The following is a 19,936-nucleotide window of genomic DNA, read 5'->3' on the forward strand; positions in this document are numbered from 1 at the left end:
AATAAACCCGACAAAAAAAAAAAAATAGGATACAAAAGATTGTAAGAAATGAGGAGGAAAGAGACCTGAGAAGGAAAGAGTTGATGAGCTACAAGTGAAGTGAGGAAGATAAAAGACACAAGGGTGCGAAACCCAAAGCTGATCCAACCAACCAGTTTCTCCCTTCTTCTTGGGTAGAGTTAGCAGCGTTAAGAAAGTGGATAGATTTGAATTGAGGCTTGGCAGTAATCGTCAGAAGGAAGAGGGTGAGGGAAAGTTCGAGCATTTGGAGAAGGACAAGTGATAGCACCTGGCCAGCAGGACATTTTAATTTCAATTACGGCAAAAAAAAAAGACAACTGAACTTGAATAGTAAGTAGTAGTAGTAAAAAGGAGAGGGAGTGACTCACTGGGGACTGAGGAAGGAGAAGAGGGAGGTGGAGGAAGCGAGAAAGGAGAGATAAACCACCAAAACTGAGAGGAATATGGAGGCAGAACATGTAAAGAGCGAATGTGCTCCATACGTTATTGTCTTCCCATGGAATCTCTGATCCCAAAACCGACAACCCTACTTTTTCTTCTTCTTCTTTCTCCTCCTCCAACTGTGTTCAGTGATCAATTTAACATGAATTTCACAAGAAAGTGGAGAAGCAAAAAACAGTTAGTTACCTCGGAAGTGGGATTGGTATTGAGACAAGAGCATTCGAGAGAAGGGAAAGGGATGGATCTCAACCGACGACAAGTGGTAGTATAGGAGAACACTGAATATGGTCGCGGTAGCCGGAGTGAAGAAGCACTAGCCTCCACCACCACCACCACCGGCGTGAGGGATAATAAAATCATGGATGGATGGAGAACGCACACCCTCCTTTGACCTTAGAGAGAGTCAGTCAATTCTGTCTGTGGTCTCCAAAAAAAAAAGTATTTGTCATTTATTTATTTTTTTCCCCCAATAAATAAATATAATTTTTATTCTATTTTTTTTTTTTGTTATAGGAAAAAAAAGAAGAAAGAGGAAAACAACAAGTATCGCTTGATTGGGAATTAGGGATTGGGGGAGGCGAGAGAGAGAGAGAGAGGTTCATTTCGATTTCTCTTCGAAAAATTAAAATAATCCAGAGGGGGTGGAGGTGGAGAGATGGTGAGGATGGTGAGAAGCTGCTTACAGTCGATGATGAAGCTTGTGAATTCCCTTCTTGGAATGGTTGGTGTCGCCATGATCCTCTACTCTGTTTGGCTCATCAGGCAATGGCAACAACAAACCGGATCTCTCCCTTCCCTTACCCTCATGATGATTACCCCCTTCCTTGGTATCTTTTTTTATGTATCCCAATCACTTTCTGTCTTTTAGGAACAAACAGGAGATTCTTAGTTTCTGTTAGCCTTACGTGTATTGTTGTCTCGGACCTCATGCATAGCTGTTATTAGGGTTATTATGTAAGAGATCATCTTGTTCGACATCGATTGAATTTTGTCAAATTCCTCATGAAAACCAACCAATCTCTCTCTCTCTCTCTCTCTCTCTCTGCAGGTTCATTTATGCTTTTCTTTGTCTCGGGGCTCTTCTCTGTCTTGTCACTTGCGCTGGCCACATCGCTGCTGAAACCGTTAATTCTTGTTGTCTTTACTTTGTAAGCAAGCTACCTCTTCTTTCTTTCTTTCTTTCTTTTTTTTCTAAAAATGTGAGAAATTAATTGGAATTGTTTCTTGCTTGGGTTTCAGTATATGGGATTCATCCTCTTGCTTATTATGATTCAAGGTGGTGTCGTTGCCGATACCTTTCTTAACCCTGACTGGAAACAGGTTTCTTATTCTCTCTCTTCTTTTTTTTCATTTTTATTTAATCTTCACTTATCTTAATCTTCTGGAAGCGTGTTTCCTTCAGGACTTTCCAGATGATCCAAGTGGTGCCTTCATTCATTTCGTCTAAGTTCGTTGAGTCAAACTTCAAGATTTGCAGATGGATTGGTCTCTCCATTTTCTTTGTCCAGGTCTCTCTTTTATACCCATGTCTCTTTTTTACTCTCTCTTGTTTGCTTCTTTCACAGACACCGTTCCTCTTTGTTCAGGGTGCATCAGTTCTATTGGCCATGTTGCTCAAAGCTCTTGGACCTCACCCGCATTATGACAGTGACGATGAATATGATTTGAGCACGGTTTCACTCCTACATGATGCTCGCCAGCCTCATCGTCCATACGTTGTTGGAGAACCCATTTATGGACCCAAACCGGATTCCTGGACTGTTAGGATTAATGAAAGAGCCAACCGGTAAGAGAGATGGAGCCCAAGAGAAAGCTATGAGAAGCAAAGTAGCCAATAGTCACCTCTTTTAGTATATATTACTTACTTTGCTTCTTTGTTGCATCTATCTATCTATCTCTCACTCCAAAGTCCAACAAAACCACTATGTCTTGTAAAAAAAATATTGCACACACATATGGGGATGTACTTATGCATTTTAAAAACTACAATATATATGATCACTTCAAATAGAGATGTCAATTGGGCTGTCCAAGTCTAAATGTACGTTACTTTTTTTAAGCTCAAATTGTACCAGGCCAAATTGTCCAGACCAAATTGGTCCATTTCAAATGGGCATTCCGCAAAGTCCAAATACATTTCTACTTTCACATTCATAAAAACATAAGTTTCATAAGTTTTACAAATTAAAATTCATATGTTTTACACATCCAAAATACGATTTCACGAGTTTTGGCGGGAAAACATGATTTTATTGTTTTGACGGGAAAAACATAATTTTATCGTTTTGGCGGGAAAACATGATTTTATCGTTTTACCGGGAAAATACAATTTGACGGTTTTGGACGAAAAACATAATTTCATGGTTTTGGCGGAACTCATGTTTTTGCGGTTTTGACGGTAAAATACGATTTCACGATTTTGGCGGGAAAACGCGATTTCACGGTTTTGATGGGAAAACGCGATTTCACGGTTTTGACGGGAAAACGCGATATCAAGGTTTTGACGGGAAAACGCGATTTCACGGGTTTGGCGGGAAAATGCAATTTCACGGTTTTGGCTGGAAAACACGATTTCACGGATTTGGCGGGAAAACACAATTTTAGCGGGAAAATGCGTTTTTACGGTTTTGATAGGAAAACACGATTTCGCGGTTTTGACGGGAAAATCAAATTTTTTGATTTTGGCAGATAAACGCAATTATGTAAATTTGACGGAAGAGACATGGCGGAGAGGCGACTCGCGAATCGAGAGTCAAAAGACGGTAAAAGTAAGACTGATTTTAGATTTCTTATCTCTCCAATACTAACCCTAAATATTTTTAACATATGGGCAGCCCATGTCCATTTAGTTTTGTCCATTGGTTTTGGGCGTATTTGGGTGAAGCCCATTTGGACAGAAAATATTTCGGGCGGATTTGGACATAGTTCACATGAATTTGGACATGGACCGCCCATAGACAATGTGTCCAATTGTTCTTCAAACCCCCTCTCTCTCTCTTGTCATGCCCTTCCACGAGCTTCAATGCCCACTCTTCATGAACATCGTTAGGAATGTTGTGATCTGTCCTGCCGGTAGCGTTTCTGTGCCAACTGGTTTACAACAGAATTGATCGATTTTTTCTTGGTCCTGGCTATAAATCTTTTGTTAATCTTGTTCCAAGTCTTCATGAAACATCAAGGACCCTTGTACAAGCTACCATGGCGTCTCATGGTCATCGCTGCTAAAAGATTCTTATGGAGCGAGTCTTCTTTAGGTGTTCACATAATCTTTAAAAAAACATTTAAATAATCCAACATCAATATTGGTATTCGATGAGTAGTCTTATTGCCTTGTGGGCACATGGGAGGAAGTGAATAAAGTCTTCTAATAGTGTAAAAATGTGAAGATGGAATTAATTGAGAATGTGATTGTGAACTGTAAGATTCGTATATGAACTGTTTTTATTGATACCCCCCTCATCATCTCATGTGACTTTGTAGTCTCATAAAATACAAAATCATCTTTATCTTGTTGTCATTCTCAATAATACAATATGACTTTTCCACTTTGATTAAAGTGTATATCTATCCCATGACGTATCTCCATTTTATATTTTTCATTATTGAAGTTGTCAATAATATCTAACATCAGTCTTTTGCTTATGCACACACGGCATACATACATCCAAGAATCATGATGAATATTAATAGAAAAATGCTGCAGTCAGTAAATTTATATATGTAAGAAAACATTTCTCTAGACAAACTTTTTCCTACATAATTACAGTACAAAATACAGTAAGTGTATCTGCTAATTGATTTTTGGACTACGTTTTAACCACCATTATGGCATGATCATACTTTATAAGCTTGAGTGTAATTGACGATAGAATATAGTTCCTTCCGAAGTTGTATCTAAAAAGAATCGTTTTCTCTGTAAATTCAAAAGAAAGAGAATAAGAAGATCCGTATAATCAAAAGTAATAAGGACTGTGGACTGTGGCGTAGGCGCTAGTTTTGTCATATTGTCATGTGCAGCCTAATGCAACAAACAGTAAAAATAAGAATTACGATTGCAATAAGCCAATAACTTCTTTTTTAATTTCATTTCAAAAAAAAATGTAAACGGAAATCAAAGTGAATAATGGCCTCATTGAGGTACGATTAGTTGTTCCTTACTTCCTTAAAAGAAAATATGAAACTCGGAAACAGATGAAAAACAATACTACTATTTTTATATTGCAGAAATGGTTGATACGCTGTGTCTGTGGGAAAGTGATTGGCGAACAAGATTTTGTTTCTCCAAACTTATCGTGTCTATAGAGAGATGTTATTGATCTATAGTTCCTTTTAGTGACCTTGATTAATCTCTTAATAAAGATCTTTTGTTTCTTATTCAGAGATGCATGAAAAATGTGATGTTGTTTGTTTGTTGTTGCAAGTAATACACATAACATGTAGTATTACGTTTATTTGCTGGCGAGTGGCGAGTAAGGAGTTCAATGATGTGAAGATAATTCCGTTAGCTAGGGAATTCAATGTTGTCCCAACACGTGAAACATCATACATACTATTGAGCGGAACATATCATCACAACTTCAGCCAATTCCACCCTAGTTTTACCTGTTCGAATAAATAACATAAGTAACAAGAAGAGAACAACGGGTTGGTTCTTTTTCTTAAGCACTAGCACAAGAAGAATCTTTCTCCCAAAAAAAAAGACTTCAGCAGCCTAATCTTTTTATATATGAGTATCTTTATATATATATATAATTGCATAAACATGCAGTACCCTACGGGATCGTGTGGAATCGAGGCTCTAACTGTCAGTGGGTCCATCAATGGCATACATTTCGTAAATAAGAAGGAGACCTCAGGGTCATAACTGGCACAAACATAATGCAATTTGATTTGATGCAAAAAGGCTTCTCTTCTCTTTGCTTTACATCCCATTTTCTATTTAACCCCCAAACTACACTACACTAACTCTCTATCTTTCTCACTCCATTTAGATTTTTTTTTTGGCTCATCAAAAGAAGTGTGGAAATGCAGCTCCTACCGACACTCTGCTTCTTGTTCTTGCAGCTGCTGCCGAGAGGAGGCGCATCCGCCTCTCACTCCAATCGCCAAAGATCAGTCCCTCATTGGCTCCCCGCCACCGCCACCTGGTACGGAAGTCCCGAGGGCGATGGCAGCAGCGGTAACAACCGGATACACCCTCTTCTTTCTTTTACTCTTGGTTATTTGGCCACAATTGATCTTGGTCTTTTTTTTACTGCAACAAATTAAGAGCTTGGGCATTTATTGCCAAACTAAGAATATAATGTAATAACGACACTAACTGCAGGAGGAGCATGTGGGTACGGGTCGCTGGTGGACGTGAAGCCGTTCAAGGCTCGTGTTGGAGCAGTGAGTCCGTTGCTGTTCAAGAACGGAGAAGGCTGCGGCGCTTGCTACAAGGTCAGGTGTCTGGACAAGACCATCTGCTCAAAGAGAGCAGTCACAATCATTGTCACAGACCAGTCGCCGTCAGGACCATCTGCCCGAGCAAAGCACACTCACTTTGACCTTAGCGGCGCCGCATTTGGCCATTTGGCTATCCCCGGCCATTCCAGCATCATCCGCAACCGCGGCCTCATCTCCCTCCTCTACCGCCAGTAACCTCTTTTTCTTTCTTTTCTCTTCTTTTCTTTTCTGTTGGCGCTAAATATAATTGATCAATTGGCTGCTAAATGCTAACGAACAAATGTGTGTGTATTTATTATTTTATTTTATCTTTTACACATTGGGGGAAGTAAACAAATAAGTTTAACTTTCACGGCGTTCTGGTTTTCGATGGTCCCGTAGTTTGACCGTTGACTATATATGACTTCACCCATAACACAACTCTGGATGCTCTGACACACACACACACACACTACACTGGTTGTCTGTCTTTGTTTATTTTATAAATAACATAGTTACATTGAGCTAAACTAGTTGGTTAAAAAAAAACAGGACGGCATGCAAATACAGAGAGAAGAACATAGCCTTCCATGTGAACGCAGGATCAACAGCTTATTGGTTATCTCTTCTCATTGAGTATGAAGACGGAGAAGGGGACATTGGCTCTATGCACATTCGTCAAGTATGTATTATTCCTTTCATTAGCATCTTCTTCTTCTTTTTTAATAATTCTTTCCTTATACTTCGTGTTTTTTTTTTGTTGTTGTAATGCAGGCGGGGTCGAAGGAGTGGATAGCAATGAAGCACATATGGGGAGCAAATTGGTGCATCGTCGGAGGACCACTAGAAGGACCACTCTCCGTTAAGCTCACCACTTTGTCAAACAATAAAACGCTCTCAGCCACCGACGTAATCCCCAAAAAATGGGTTCCAAAAGCTACTTACACCTCCCGCCTCAACTTCTCCCCTGTCCTCTAACTAAACTGAAGCATTTCTCTGTCCTCACTTTTTTTTGTTGGGAGAGAGAATCGGAGAGGATACTGAGTGAGTGAGAGTGAGATCTCCTCCCTCTTCCCTCGTTTTTTCTTTTCTGTTTTGTTTGGGGTTGTGTTGAGGAATGAAGCCATCAGAGCTTTGATTATGTGACTACTTACTACAACAGTACTTACTACGTTACTAATGGTGTGATCTACTCTCTATGTAATCCTTCTTTTTTTCTTATTTCCTTCTAAACCTTTGTAAAAGGCGATAGGAGTAAAGTGTATTTATCACATTTAGTGTCGTTTGTGGGACATTATTATATAACGAGACAGCCTACAAAATGCATAATAATAGCTACCACAAGGTGCAAAATCTCATTGCTTTCTCTTCCAACTCTTTTGAGAGCCCCACTCCTTTTTCCAATGAGAACAACTTGGGGACTCTTTCCATGTAATAATTTCTCAAATGTCTTTATTTCTCTCACGAGGGAAGGCATTAATTCTTTAACATGCCTTCTGAGTGTCTGGAAACAGACGAAGCAACCAGACCTCACCACCACGTGCATCCACGCCATTATTTTCCGGACCCTCAGGTCAGCTAGGAAAACAGTGTTAAGATGGTTCACATGGCACACAATCACGACACTCTCACCACCCAAACTATTGACAGACAAGATATGATATTTATTATTCATCCAACAACCTGTAACTGAAAATCCTCAAGTCTTGCAAATAATAATACGTGGAATCAAAATGATTAATGTGAACATCATCCCAGACAATATCCAAATCATGCAGAGAACAAATGAATAATAAGAAATAGAAAACTAAAACAAAGGACTAAGATTATATCTCTCTCCAGCAGAGTATCGTCTGCCATAGAAAGCCTCCTAATCGAAGCTTCTATCTATGTGCACATGTTTATTCCCCGCATGAAGCTACTGTGACTTCAATACCAATTCATTATTCATCCCCCATAACATTAATGCTAACAAACCCTATAAAACTTCACTCTGCCTTGCCTCCCTCAGCCTCAGACACAGGTTTCTCACCTTCTCCTGAGGCAGCAGCAGCCTCAGGTTTCTCCCCCTCTCCCGGGGCAGTAGCCGCAACCTCTGGTTTCGATGTTTCAGCACTTGCGTCTTTGGCAGGTGAAGCAGGTTTTTCTTCTGCCCCCTTTGTTTCCTCCGCAGGCTTTTCATCTTTGGTGTCCTTGGCGTCTTTCCCACCTTTTGCATCTTTGGCATCTTTGGCTGGCGGAGGAGGAGGCATCATGTGGGGTGGTGGATTTGTCTTGAGCTTGAGGAATATCTGCCTCATTCTGCCAAGATCAGTGGGCTTTCCAGGTTTAGGACCCTGGATAACAGCCACAGATGGTTTCTTGTCAGGATCTTTTTTGCCCCTCTTCTTCTCAATGTTGGGAACCTCACGCGGGATAAGCTCTGCAATGGCTTTCCAGTAATGCTTGTCAACTTCTTTGTGGAACTTCTCTTGGTTCACCCAGTAAAGCTGTAAAAAGAGAGGCAATCAAAAACACACACACACACACACAGAATTGCCATGCATGCATGCAGTAGTGAGTTTACCTTCTCCCTTTCGCGGTTATCAGACTTGTTGGTCTCGATGGTCTTGTCCCTTTTCTCGTAGAAGGCCTTCTTGTATGCATCAGCTTCAGCTATGATCTGATTTCGCATCTCCTTCTCTTTATTTTCCTTCTCCTCATGGGAGATATTACATCTTGTATGCTCAGACACCAATCAATTTCTATATGTTGTGAATGTGATAATTCAAATTCAGTGAAGCATCAATTATTCTCTGTTTGTATACAATAATATTTCCTTACGAGAAGACAAAAAGAAAAAAAAAATATTTGCTTCAAAGAATAAGTTTAACTGAAAAATAACAAACCCTATAATACTGGCGACCATAGTGGGAACCGAACCAACTTATGACTTATCTGTTGAGCCGCCATTTTTTGAAAGTTAAAAAAATGATTCTCTGTAATTCTAATAAGATTTTAAAAGCTTCCCTACCTCTCTCTCTCTCTCTCTCTCTCTCTCTCTCTCTCTCTCTCTTAGGAAGCTCTGAGAGTAAGAATGAAGAGTCATGAAAATGTTTCCCTCAAAACAAGCAGAGGAAAGTCCCGCGTGGTTAGTTCACGTTACCTCTCTCCGTTATCATCTTCTTCTCCTAACCGCAGAAACTCCACTTCCAATTCATCTGCCAACAACGTGGTCCATCTCGGTCTGAGAAAGCATGATCATCGGATGTCAGATGGCACACTCCCGATCCCAAACCAAAGTAATGGTCCTGAAGTCGACACAAAAGAAAACTGTAGGTGGATCGATGATGAGGTCATACTTCCTGGCAGATTTTCTGTTGACGAATGTGCATTGCACAGAGCAGCATCAGCATCATCATCATCAAGGAGAAACTCATCCTCCTCTCTACTATGCTATAATGATGAATCTGATTCAGAGTCTAGTGATGTGTCCTTTGCTTCAACTCTTACCGCAAATAAACCTGGTATCAAAGTCTCTTCTAAATATCTGCATGATCATGCACCCACCAAAGGGTGCACCATGAGGTTACAACAACAAGGTTCCCAGAGCTTTAGGGGCACTACTGAGACTAGTGTAACTAAGAGGACTAATTCAGCGGCTAGGTATGGCAGTTCCATGTCTAGGTGGGCGATGTCACCAGGAAGATCATTGGAAGCTCATCAGGCCTCGAGCATATATCCAAGTTCGAACCTCAAGCCTCCAAGAGGCAAAGGCATTGGTAAACTATTCAACCTTGGTTTCGATTTCTTCAGGAGCAAGAAGAACAAGTCTTCTCCCATATCATCATCATCTTCACCATTAAAACCAAAGACAGAGTCTTCTCATCAGCTAAAGCTTATGAACAATCGGTTGGTTCAGTGGAGGTTTGTCAATGCTAGAGCGTCGGCTGCAAACAATAATGTAGCCTCCCGAGCAAAGGTACCTTTGTCTTTCTACTCTCTCTCTCTCTCTCTACAGTCATCATCACTTGACTTGTACTCAATGAAACCTTTTGCCAGAAACAACTACTATGTGCGTGGGATACTCTTACCAAATTACAAAATTTGGTTCTACAAGAGCGAATTAATCTGCAAAAGAAAAATTTGGAAATGAAGCTGGCTCATGTCCTTCTTTCTCAAGTACGTCCCATTTACTGGTTTCTTTGAAGCAAGTCTAAATCAAATTAATAATAAAATTTATATATATGAAATAGATTAAGCATCTTGAGGCATGGGAGGATATGGGAAGACAACACTTGTCATCTATTTCCATGACCAGACAAGCCCTGCATTCTCTTCTTTCCAGGGTTCCCCTAAGGGAAGGTGCAAAGGTAAACTACATCATGCTCATCTGCTAATTAAAGCTTTTTTTTGTCTCTATTTTTTTTTTGGCAATAACACCTAAGGTTTTCAGGTGAACATAGAATCTGCTGTCACTATATATCGGAAGGGAGAAGCAGTCTCTGATGCTATCATTTCAACTGTGAATAGTTTTGCTCCTACGGTAGGTTATTTCGATGCAGAGGAAAAAAACGTAGGTGGTTTAGTAACTATTTTAACGAATTTCCAATTAGCAGATAGAGGATATCGTTCAAATTGCCTCTCAACTTGCTGAAGTGGTGGCACAGGAGAAGCTAATGCTGGAGCAGTGCCATGATCTTCTAAGAATGATATCTGAGTTAGAGGTACAAATATTTTATTAAATCTCTCAGAACTGGATATTACACGTTTCTTTTCTTCTCTTTCTCTGATCATAATTAAGTTTTGGATGCAAGCAGATGCAGGAGAGGAGCTTAAAGTGCTGCCTTATGATTCAACACAAAAAGACTTTGTATACAAAACTTGTTCAAGACTAGGTCCTTGGTTTCCACTGCTTTTTATCTCGGTTTCTTAGGCTATTCTGTATTAGTAAAAGTTAGTAGTAGTATTTTGAGAGCATTATAAAAGATTAGTAGAACATTATTGTAGACAAATAAAGGCAAGAGTTTTACTCTGGTTCCAGATTTAATTAGCTTAATGGCCATTTACAGTTATGTGATACGTACTTATCTAGCTTATTACATACATGGATCAATTCAAATAAAAATAAAAATGACTGACATTACATTTCCAAGTAACAAAGTCAAACGAAGGAAGGAAGGAAGGAAGGAGGATCAGGATCTTCTCTGTCTAATCTATGGTGGAAGCTTCTGGCGGAGAAGGAGGTTTCACCTGACTAAAACGACCCCGTTTTTCTGTTTATACAAAATGGCCCCTTTCTCCTTTTGTCTCTTGTAGAATCGATCTCTTCTGAAACTGACTCGTGACTCGTGAAGCCTCTCTCGAACGGAACCCTAAATCAGAAATCGATGGCGTCCTTGGCTCGCCGAGCAATGAGCCTAGCTCAGATTCCATCTGCACGCGTGCCCGCCTCTGTTTGTCAGCGTCGCGGTCTCGCAGGCGCCGCTGGTACTTTCGTCTTTCTCTTGCGATAATTGCTTAGATCTAATGGGTTCCATTTTGATAGATTGCAATGTTGCAGATCAGCATGGATCTACCAAGGTAGACTTCTGGAAACAGCCCACGAACCCAGGAAACTGGAAAGAGGAGCATGTACGTCTCCTCTCTTCTTCTTCTTCTTCTGTTAGTTATAGATTCCTTCTCTGACGAAAAACCTCCAAATCTGCAGTTTGTGCTTATTTCGCTCTCTGGCTGGGGCTTGCTTTTCTACAGTGGATACAAACTCTTCACCGGCGGTAAAGGAGAGGAGGTAATATATTTATTTATTATTGCTTTCTCTTCCTCCTTGACAAACAAACAAAGACTGCCTCTTCCTTACAAAATTTTGATCATCTTTTGCAGAAGCAGCAGCCTGCACAGTGAATTTAGCCCCGGGAAATATGACAAGAGACCTCTCCTTCTCTTTCAGCACCCATTTTGACTGGTCTTTTGTATCAAAGCCATCAATTACTTTGTTTGCTTTCTTTTTAAATAATAATAATAATATGCATCAGAAACACTTTTGAGATCCTAAACGCTTGTGCGTTTCATAATTTCCCTATGCTTTGAAACATGTCAAGATTTTAGCAGTGTGATATGCTTGGGATCATTTTACTTGTATGGTCTGGATACCAATTTTTTTGTTTCTTCCCTCCATGTAGATAGAGATTACGAATCAGTTCCTTGGTTAGCACTAGTTAAACTACATATCTTCCACCTTGTTTGACTGATCCAAATGTTGCTAGTTTCTCCCGGTCTTGGCTCTGCTAGTGCGTAAAAAGATATAGATCTCTGATCCATCTATCTATGGCTTGTGTATATTTGGAGTTGAAATTGGTTTTAAAAGGCATGTTCTCCTAGTGTTGCCAAACTTTCTTTCAAAGTTCCAACTCTTTCTGATTGTTTTCATAATACAAGAATTTCAAAGGTTTTGCACAAGAATTTTTTAAGTAAAATGATAACTAGACAACTCAAGTCAAATGGGTTTGGGTGTTGGAGGTGAAGTCGAAGCAAGTCTGGCAGTTACAATCAGAGAAACGGCAGAGGTTGCAGCCGAAGCAGACGCAGGAAGTGCACCCTTTGCAAGACGGAGAACGAGTGCAACCTCTGTAAACTTTCCTGCTCACTCTCTCTTCCTCCGCGTCACATGTTATCCTGCATGCACAACCACCATTCCATATGGGATATAAATTCAATCAATCAATTCTCTATTATTAAACAATAATCTCACTTGTGGTATGGATAGTCGCAACACTTCCAATTGGGCTCAGCCAAAGCATCATGGTGCTTCCGGCATTCCCCTCTGCTCCTCAACCTGAACCTTCTCTCCTTCCCACATCTGCTGCATCCAACAAACTCATCCCGATGAATTACTTTGGACCCGTTGGAGTTATTCTTCAATGTTTGGTTGTAGTATCTGAGCAGCACTGTCTTTGAAAGCGGAACTTTGTCTCCCTCAATGAACACCCACACGTTGTTCCTCCAGTTTCTAGAGGTTTCTCTCTCAGAATGCTTCTCAAAGGCAGCAGGCGATAGCTTGTCTACGATGATCATAAAATCAAATATGTTGTCAGCATGATCACTTTTGGGAAATAAAAGTTGAACTGAAGCCGGGAGATACGGTATAAAAGAAAATATTGGGGGCATATAATTCCTGGCGCAGCATAATATATGGCATCATCAAGAAGCAAAGCCAAAGGTTCAGCGCATCAACTGATCATAGAAATATTTTTTTACAAACGGGCAATACCACGCGCTAACATGCATTAAGCTAAAAGCATCAAAAGAAGAAGAGACCTTCATGGCAAGCGGGAGTGCATTGGCAAGTGATTTGGAGGTCTCCATCTGAGAAAACCCTAAGCCTAGCAATGGCGTCTCCGTAACGGTGGCTGGTGCATCCACACATCACCTCCACGTAATCATCTCCCACAATGACCTCACTAATCTCTTGCAGCTCCTCTTCGCTGAACAAGGTCTTCTTAGACCCGCATTCTCTCTCCATCCCCCGATCTACGATCTCCTACTAAAAGTATCGTATTGTGAGAGTTATAGAACAATGAATATGATAGTGCATATTTATATAGGATACAAGAGCCATTACTCTCGAGGGACAAAAAGGTAATTCGACATATATGTAGAAGAGAGAAAAAAAGGCCTAAAGGAGCTTAGCATAGATCTGAAATTTCATATCCGAATATCTCCAAGAGATTTCATGCAATACAGCTTTTGCCTTTCGGAGTAAAACAAAAAAGAAAGAGAGAGAGACTTTGAAGATCCTTTTGTATTATTAGGTTTTAGAGGGCTTTTGAAAGAAATAAACTCCTAATGCAGACAGACGCAGATGATGGGATTGTGTTGGCGGATGCGAATTAGGTGGCCAAAGTAAAATCAAGAGAGCCGTGGGGCATGAAAATTGTGGATCTTTTTTTTTTTCATTAGCTAATTACTCTGTATATTTTATCTTCTTTCAATTTTTGGATTTAAATAACATATATACACATATGTAACGTACACTGTAATCTTATTGATTGTCAGGTAATTTGTTTGACTTGCAGAACAGGAGGAGGCTGCTCTTTTCTAAACCCACAGATTATATTATAATCAAACGCTTTTCTAATGGAGTGTAATTCTCTATTTTACCTTCTTTTCGTTTTCGTTTGTGCCTCGTGTTTCGTTTGTGCCTCGTGTAAGTAATGTGATGGCTGATTCAGTGGCAAAATCAGCCTTCTCATTGCTAAACTCATCCTCCTCTAATGGAGTGTAATTCTCTATTATGAATGCAAGTATGTTTTATCAAAAAAAAAATCAAACGCTTTTCTAATTGCAATTTCACCCAGATAAATATAAATAGTAAGTAATTACCTCTTTGCACACAAAAAGGGTAAGTAACTACCTCTTTTTCTTTCTGACTTCTGTGCTCTCTTATGTAAAATGCCTTCTTTCTATTTTTTTTCTATTAGTTGGGTATATGTATCCCTATTCTCCATTGTTTTTTTTTTTTTTTGAAACCTATCTATTCTCCATTGTTCCATCTTTATATGATACTAGAGTCTTTGCCCGGGCTACGCCCGGGTAAATTTCTTCTTATAAATTTAATTTTATAAAAGCATGTATATAATTGATTAAATTGTTTCTTCACTGAACTCTTATTTTATGGGAACTGAGACCAAAATTCTACTACGCAGGATTGTTCAAGACTCATAGCGTAAGTGAACTTACAACATACACAGCATAAGAAAATATCTGCAATCTCTTCTCCTTTTATTTAAATCCAACGAACACTCCAGCTCCGTTGCAACTTCTAACGGCTAACCCTCTCACTCCCTCCGAAGGTTTCCTCTTCTTCATTAAATCTTTCGCGCCCCTACTTCCGGCCACGTCACTCTCCTTGACTTTCTCAACTTCACCTCTTATCTTCCTCACAAACACCTTATGGCATCTATCAATACCTCGTTGAGAGGTTCTTGATGAGAAGGAAGACCTTGGGGCGCCGCTCCTTCTGACTGCATATCTTCCTTCTTCACTGCGCCAAGAATCACCACCAGGTCGCTCACCTCCATTGCCACATTGGTCTCTTTCGACCAGAGGTGCAGCATATGTTGTTAAACTTCAGTGGCTTGGTGGCTAAGCCTGAACTTAGGAATGTATTTTGAAGAAGATTGTGAAGGACCTGCAGCATCTGAAGAATATACTTTAGTGTCACTTCTCAAACAGACGCATCAAACATATATATCTGCAAAATAAATGTAAAAGAGATAACACAGCTTGGTTAAATAATGTATTCCGTTAAAATTAACTTAAATGGCCAAACAGAGAAGAGAAGCAAAGAGCTAACCTCATTGAGCGAGTGACCACAGTGACGTTGTCACTGACAAAGAGCTTCCTCTCCCAAAGATGAAGAGATAGTAACCACAGTGACGTTGCACCTGAATCAACCCTGTAACACAATGAACCACTCTTCTCTCGTACCCGCAAAAACCTGTCGCTGTGGTTCTTGCACGAGATCTCGAAGAAAGATCTGGGAGAGTGGAGATGTCTTCCCAGTGAGAGCTGACGGGATCTCTGAACTGGTGGTTCCTGACGGTATGACATGGATCTCCACCGACGACATCGACAATCACGCCTCGTTTCTTATCTTTCTTAGCGTTACGGACCAAAAGGGTTAAAGCTAGAGGGACAATGACACCAGCAGCATAAGGAATCGTCTCCCACTTCCTGGAAGCAATAGTAAAAGTGTTTATTCACATAATCAATACGGAGAGGAGCTAAAAGAGTACACATTGGTTAAAAGCAGTATACAGTCTCGTCAAGTTAGAATCTTTTTAATATGATTTTGATTTGAGACAGAAAAGAGATAACTGAACAAAAGGAATAAATAAACACAGAGATGTGGATGCTGCACCTTAGATTAAACTATTGTTTTATCGTTCGCCACTATCGAATTCTTATTTTCATGTTTGGTTCTCATTCTGTACCTTGATCTTATATTAATTGAACATCCAATCAAAACTTATATTAATTACACAGAATGAGAACCAAAACTTATATAAAAAAAAACTTGCTTACCTCTCTGCTTGCGAGCTTCTTCCTCTTTCTTATTCTTTCCTCACATTTCAAATAATATATTTGCTTTTTTTTAACATCTCTCTCTTGTTTCCTGACTTGAACATGCTCCTCTTTCTCTCTCTTTTGTCTCTCAAACTCAGCTTCTCGAAGCCTTATCACTCTATTTTGGAATAGTTCCTGGAAATAAAATATTTGATTTGAGTTACTTGACAATAAGAATAAAACATAAAAAATTAGCATAATGAAGACATCATCACTGACCATGTTCTCAACAAAAGATTCTGAAAACATTCTAGTTTTCTCCTTGAGATCACTCTCATGACGTTCCCTGCTGAGCCCGACCTCACGCTACACAAAACAGAAGAGACTTATAAGGACCTTTGTATGCCTCAAACTTAGAAACCACTGTTAAGAAAAAAAAGTTAACCTTTTGCTCCTGCTCATGAGATTCTATTTACTCTACGAGTCATTGCTGATATGCAGCTTCAATCAAAAGGATAGACTCTTCTCTCTTTGCTCGTTCCAGGTATCCATTCTTTTAGGAAGTTTAAGGAGCTTCCTCTCCATTTCTTCTACCTTTACCTGGTGATTCTCAGTCTTCTCTAGCAAAGCCTGAGCTTTCTCAACCTCCCTAAGGATTCTCTGTCTCCTCCTCTCTTCAACAACTAAGGCAAGTCTCTTTTGTTCCGCCTCTTCAGCTTTAAGCTTTCTATTCTCCTCTTCATGCTCCTTTAAAACAAAAAAAAACACAGCACAGTGAGACTTTGTCTCAAGTATGAATAAGGCCTTAACACGTACGTGAAAGAAACATTACCATCCTCTTTTCAATGATTGATTGCCGAGCAAGCAGTTTTTTATGCTCCTTTTCAACAGTCTCCCCTAGAGTTGGTACTACTACTATGTCACCAAGCTTACTTGAAGCAGGGAATAACATGGCTCTTACTTTGTTCATAGTCTCAGCAAATATGGTCAGAGGATCTCTCAACGCATCAGACTCAATACCCTGAAACATGACACAAGTCAAAAATCAATCAAATCAAAACTTTCAAAAGTTTTAGTTAAAAAAAAACTACTTAAATGCAGAATTGGCTAACCAGATTTCCAAAGTTACATAACCCTTCACATGATCAACTTTCATGGCCACAAAAATTTTGTTTCGCAGCTTCAACTGATATCTTATCAACGTCTGAGAAGTCCAAGAAAGGGACCAGCTGAGCTAGAAACTCAATTCTTATCGTCTGATACATCTTAGACACCTGAAAAAAATTGTTAACATTAGATTTGTGGTTAGATGGAGACATATATACACTACGTTTAAAAAAACATGAGTGCATTTTTTCTTTTTCATGAGTGCAACTTACATGATGAAGTAGGCTCAGAGTAGCAAGCTTCTCCAAAGAAGGAACATATTGAGAGAGTTGTACTTCTGGTAAAAGAAGGAGCTGTTATCAGCTTCACCTTGCTTCCAGTAGACTATACAACCATCAAGGAGCCCTCATTAGCTACAACAAAAACTTTAAGCAAATAAGCCATACTGTGAAAGAAAGAAACAGCTTTTTATGATACAACAGACCAAAAGCATCAAACTGGCAATGTTTTCATCGTTCTGATAGAAGATCTTATAAACCTGTCAAAAAGTCTTGTTCAGACAGATCCAAATCATCAGCAGTGATTAGTGAAGGGATTGATACAACAAAGATTTAAGATTGAAACAATGTACATGCTGCAATCTCTTACCATAGACAGAATTTAATCATGAGGAAAGAGCACATGAGTGTTGATGATTATAACTTGGTAGTGAGCATCCTACTGGAAGGAAGACTGATTTTAACCGCTAGCACTGTGCAGCTCAGTCACCACAATCCATTGAAAAGCGAAAGTCTATATCTTCCATATCTAAAGTACTCAACAGCCATGGGCAAACAAAATTGCCAATCAAAAGAAGAGAAGGAACACACATTGATCTAATCTTTTGCTTGAAGAATGAGCGAAATATACATGAAGCAGATTCACAAAAATTGAAAAGAAACTAATATACAAAATGAACAAAACTATCGGGGTAGCATGATTTCATACATAAGAAGAATTCTCCACACCAATTGAATTCAACAGCCGATTGGCTCTGAAACGGAAGGAAGAGGAAGATGAACAGGAGTCGACTCGTCAATCGCACGCGGGCGCTTAGGTTAACGCAGAGAAGTGATGTGTTTTACCAGGAAAAAAAAATGATGTGAGATTGTTCTGGGCTAACGGGCTGTTAGACAGACCGCGAATTTCGAAGCAGATACCGAGTTCGGTTCAGGCCCATCATAGAGAAAGAAGTGTTGACGTGGATGTATGCAAAGGCTCTCATTGGTTGAATTAAAAGAGTGACGTGGACACTCTATCTATGAAGCTTATTTAGCTTTTAGTATAGTATTGATGTATGTGTATTTTATGCTCTGAATACGAGGACCAGTTGGCATATATACATAGGGACTTTAGGGAATCTCATTTATTTGAATTAGGACTTGGTAATGTTTCCAAAATTAAGAAGCAGAGTTTCTGGACTAAGTATATATCTCATGCAATGCTTTAGACCTCTTTCGTCTTTGGAACCTACTAAGTTAGCCTGGCTTAACATTGACATCCACATTTGATGATTCCAATGTCATGAAGTTGTTGTAACTGTTGAATTTTACAGCTGGCCCAACTTTTAATTTGTCTTTGTCAAAGGTTTTTATGTATGTATAGGCATGTGTTATGCCTACATCATGAGTTGGCCTTACGGCCTCCATCTTATGTAACGTGAGTTATTTTACAAGCCAACTAAAGAATTCATGTGTAGTTAGTTACGAGCCGCACCAAACTCCACCTCATCCACGTTTTTTTCTTCTATAGACCTTTGACCAATGACCCTCCATTTTTATCTACGACTCAATCTGCATATTTAAAGAGGTTATATATATAATGTATTTCCTTTTCAAAAAATCATAAAATGATGGTATAGACCACAACTTATAGATACGGATTTCAAGGACAGAGATCTCAACTAGTACTACTACTACATAGTCACAAGGCCACATGTAACTTTAGATATTATTAACCTAACCATTTGTTCAATGACTTGCATGCATTGCCAATTTGCTATACACTTGAGCAAGTGTGGACTGTGGAAACACACAAAAGGTATAAATCGCAAGAGATCAGCTATAAGAACGATAATGCAAAGGGCAGGGCATCCCTCGCACAATCATCGTTTTGAGAGAAAAAAACACTAATGATCGGATTTGATCTTTTTGTCTCTTACCATATGAACTAATATCATATTCTATCCTTTCATTTATTTTAATCTCCGCACATTTCAATAGAGTCATGTTAACAATACAGAGAACACACAACCGCCAAAAAGAAGAAAAAAATTTTTATGTGGAAATTGACATCATCAATTGTTTTTGACTCTATGGTCAAATGTGGTCCAGCTACTTAGAAAGGCCATGTATTCGAACCCAGTAACTACTATTTTTTTTTACAAGTTTAAAATTTCTTACAAGAGTGTGACAACCCTGCGGTAAGCAGCATCTTCAAACTTGTTGACAACTGCGGCTGGTGGGAAAAGGCTTTGCAGATCTCTCAATGGCTTCAAGGGATGTCTTTATTTGCGTGCTTCAGAAGTGTAAACCTTGCTACAAGCAAGCATTTCACTCCTCGACATCTCCAGCCTAATACACAAATAAATAAATAAGTAATAAAGATGCGTTGGTTACCTACTAGTACTACTACTACTACATGTCCATTGCGGCTAAAAGAAAGAAGCTGTAATATTATGAACCACTTTTAAATATGTGGCCAGCTGGCATTCACACATGTCCAGACAAAAAAAAAAAGATAAACAATAAAAAGCAAGCTAAAAGAAAGAAAAGAAAAACTTATACAAATGCAATACATACAAAGAGAGTATCTTTGTGTTGGGGTATCCCTTGTACACAGTGGCGGAGCTAGCATG

General features: G+C 39.4%; 6 protein-coding genes and 2 pseudogenes across 6 annotated transcripts; 4 read left to right on the top strand and 4 right to left on the bottom strand.

Moving 5' to 3' along the window:
• Positions 1 to 88: 88 nt before the first annotated feature.
• Positions 89 to 883, bottom strand: LOC108812783 (uncharacterized). The gene is made up of 3 exons (XM_056999255.1): positions 649 to 883; positions 390 to 581; positions 89 to 289 (listed from the first exon to the last, which is right to left on the bottom strand). The coding sequence occupies exons 1-3, from the start codon at positions 820 to 822 to the stop codon at positions 89 to 91; spliced, it is 567 nt and encodes a 188-aa protein (XP_056855235.1). The 5' UTR covers positions 823 to 883.
• Positions 884 to 981: 98 nt separating this feature from the next.
• Positions 982 to 2,521, top strand: LOC108812785 (tetraspanin-19-like; annotated as a pseudogene).
• A 2,879-nt stretch (positions 2,522 to 5,400) lies between these two features.
• On the top strand, positions 5,401 to 7,159 carry LOC108806856 (expansin-B1-like). The gene is made up of 4 exons (XM_018579061.2): positions 5,401 to 5,641; positions 5,789 to 6,098; positions 6,439 to 6,568; positions 6,661 to 7,159. The coding sequence occupies exons 1-4, from the start codon at positions 5,488 to 5,490 to the stop codon at positions 6,862 to 6,864; spliced, it is 798 nt and encodes a 265-aa protein (XP_018434563.1). The 5' UTR covers positions 5,401 to 5,487; the 3' UTR covers positions 6,865 to 7,159.
• A 390-nt stretch (positions 7,160 to 7,549) lies between these two features.
• Positions 7,550 to 8,706, bottom strand: LOC108807460 (clathrin light chain 1-like). Its single transcript, XM_018579750.2, has 2 exons — positions 8,453 to 8,706; positions 7,550 to 8,375 (listed from the first exon to the last, which is right to left on the bottom strand). Exons 1-2 carry the CDS (start codon positions 8,558 to 8,560, stop codon positions 7,875 to 7,877), a joined length of 609 nt encoding a protein of 202 aa, XP_018435252.2. The 5' UTR covers positions 8,561 to 8,706; the 3' UTR covers positions 7,550 to 7,874.
• A 209-nt stretch (positions 8,707 to 8,915) lies between these two features.
• On the top strand, positions 8,916 to 11,031 carry LOC130504630 (QWRF motif-containing protein 3-like). The gene is made up of 6 exons (XM_056999252.1): positions 8,916 to 9,847; positions 9,928 to 10,047; positions 10,122 to 10,238; positions 10,322 to 10,411; positions 10,485 to 10,592; positions 10,686 to 11,031. The coding sequence occupies exons 1-6, from the start codon at positions 8,963 to 8,965 to the stop codon at positions 10,761 to 10,763; spliced, it is 1,398 nt and encodes a 465-aa protein (XP_056855232.1). The 5' UTR covers positions 8,916 to 8,962; the 3' UTR covers positions 10,764 to 11,031.
• Positions 11,032 to 11,163: 132 nt separating this feature from the next.
• Positions 11,164 to 12,031, top strand: LOC130504631 (uncharacterized). Its single transcript, XM_056999254.1, has 4 exons — positions 11,164 to 11,355; positions 11,429 to 11,499; positions 11,576 to 11,656; positions 11,749 to 12,031. The coding sequence occupies exons 1-4, from the start codon at positions 11,256 to 11,258 to the stop codon at positions 11,767 to 11,769; spliced, it is 273 nt and encodes a 90-aa protein (XP_056855234.1). The 5' UTR covers positions 11,164 to 11,255; the 3' UTR covers positions 11,770 to 12,031.
• A 142-nt stretch (positions 12,032 to 12,173) lies between these two features.
• Positions 12,174 to 13,936, bottom strand: LOC130494244 (protein ULTRAPETALA 2). The gene is made up of 4 exons (XM_056999253.1): positions 13,487 to 13,936; positions 13,183 to 13,405; positions 12,617 to 12,926; positions 12,174 to 12,540 (listed from the first exon to the last, which is right to left on the bottom strand). Exons 2-4 carry the CDS (start codon positions 13,385 to 13,387, stop codon positions 12,357 to 12,359), a joined length of 699 nt encoding a protein of 232 aa, XP_056855233.1. The 5' UTR covers positions 13,388 to 13,405; positions 13,487 to 13,936; the 3' UTR covers positions 12,174 to 12,356.
• A 710-nt stretch (positions 13,937 to 14,646) lies between these two features.
• Positions 14,647 to 17,578, bottom strand: LOC130504632 (eukaryotic translation initiation factor 3 subunit A-like; annotated as a pseudogene).
• Positions 17,579 to 19,936: the final 2,358 nt, after the last annotated feature.

This window comes from Raphanus sativus, unplaced genomic scaffold (assembly GCF_000801105.2).
Source record: "Raphanus sativus cultivar WK10039 unplaced genomic scaffold, ASM80110v3 Scaffold1710, whole genome shotgun sequence".
NCBI lineage: Eukaryota > Viridiplantae > Streptophyta > Magnoliopsida > Brassicales > Brassicaceae > Raphanus > Raphanus sativus.

Bases quoted from the DNA above. Each gene is read 5' to 3' on its own strand.
- LOC108812783 (XM_056999255.1), bottom strand. From the start codon at position 822: ATGATTTTATTATCCCTCACGCCGGTGGTGGTGGTGGTGGAGGCTAGT. The intron at 582-648 runs GTAACTAACTGT...CACTGAACACAG, and splicing joins ATACCAATCCCACTTCCGAG to TTGGAGGAGGAGAAAGAAGA. The intron at 290-389 runs GTGAGTCACTCC...CCTGCTGGCCAG, and splicing joins TTCTCCTTCCTCAGTCCCCA to GTGCTATCACTTGTCCTTCT.
- LOC108806856 (XM_018579061.2), top strand. From the start codon at position 5,488: ATGCAGCTCCTACCGACACTCTGCTTCTTGTTCTTGCAGCTGCTGCCG. The intron at 5,642-5,788 runs GTAACAACCGGA...CACTAACTGCAG, and splicing joins CGAGGGCGATGGCAGCAGCG to GAGGAGCATGTGGGTACGGG. The intron at 6,099-6,438 runs GTAACCTCTTTT...AAAAAAAAACAG, and splicing joins ATCTCCCTCCTCTACCGCCA to GACGGCATGCAAATACAGAG.
- LOC108807460 (XM_018579750.2), bottom strand. From the start codon at position 8,560: ATGCGAAATCAGATCATAGCTGAAGCTGATGCATACAAGAAGGCCTTC. The intron at 8,376-8,452 runs GTAAACTCACTA...CTCTTTTTACAG, and splicing joins ATAACCGCGAAAGGGAGAAG to CTTTACTGGGTGAACCAAGA.
- LOC130504630 (XM_056999252.1), top strand. From the start codon at position 8,963: ATGAAGAGTCATGAAAATGTTTCCCTCAAAACAAGCAGAGGAAAGTCC. The intron at 9,848-9,927 runs GTACCTTTGTCT...ACCTTTTGCCAG, and splicing joins ATGTAGCCTCCCGAGCAAAG to AAACAACTACTATGTGCGTG. The intron at 10,412-10,484 runs GTAGGTTATTTC...TCCAATTAGCAG, and splicing joins TGAATAGTTTTGCTCCTACG to ATAGAGGATATCGTTCAAAT.
- LOC130504631 (XM_056999254.1), top strand. From the start codon at position 11,256: ATGGCGTCCTTGGCTCGCCGAGCAATGAGCCTAGCTCAGATTCCATCT. The intron at 11,356-11,428 runs GTACTTTCGTCT...GCAATGTTGCAG, and splicing joins CGGTCTCGCAGGCGCCGCTG to ATCAGCATGGATCTACCAAG. The intron at 11,657-11,748 runs GTAATATATTTA...CATCTTTTGCAG, and splicing joins CCGGCGGTAAAGGAGAGGAG to AAGCAGCAGCCTGCACAGTG.
- LOC130494244 (XM_056999253.1), bottom strand. From the start codon at position 13,387: ATGGAGAGAGAATGCGGGTCTAAGAAGACCTTGTTCAGCGAAGAGGAG. The intron at 12,927-13,182 runs GTCTCTTCTTCT...TGATCATCGTAG, and splicing joins CACTCCCGCTTGCCATGAAG to ACAAGCTATCGCCTGCTGCC. The intron at 12,541-12,616 runs GTGAGATTATTG...TTGTGCATGCAG, and splicing joins TGCGACTATCCATACCACAA to GATAACATGTGACGCGGAGG.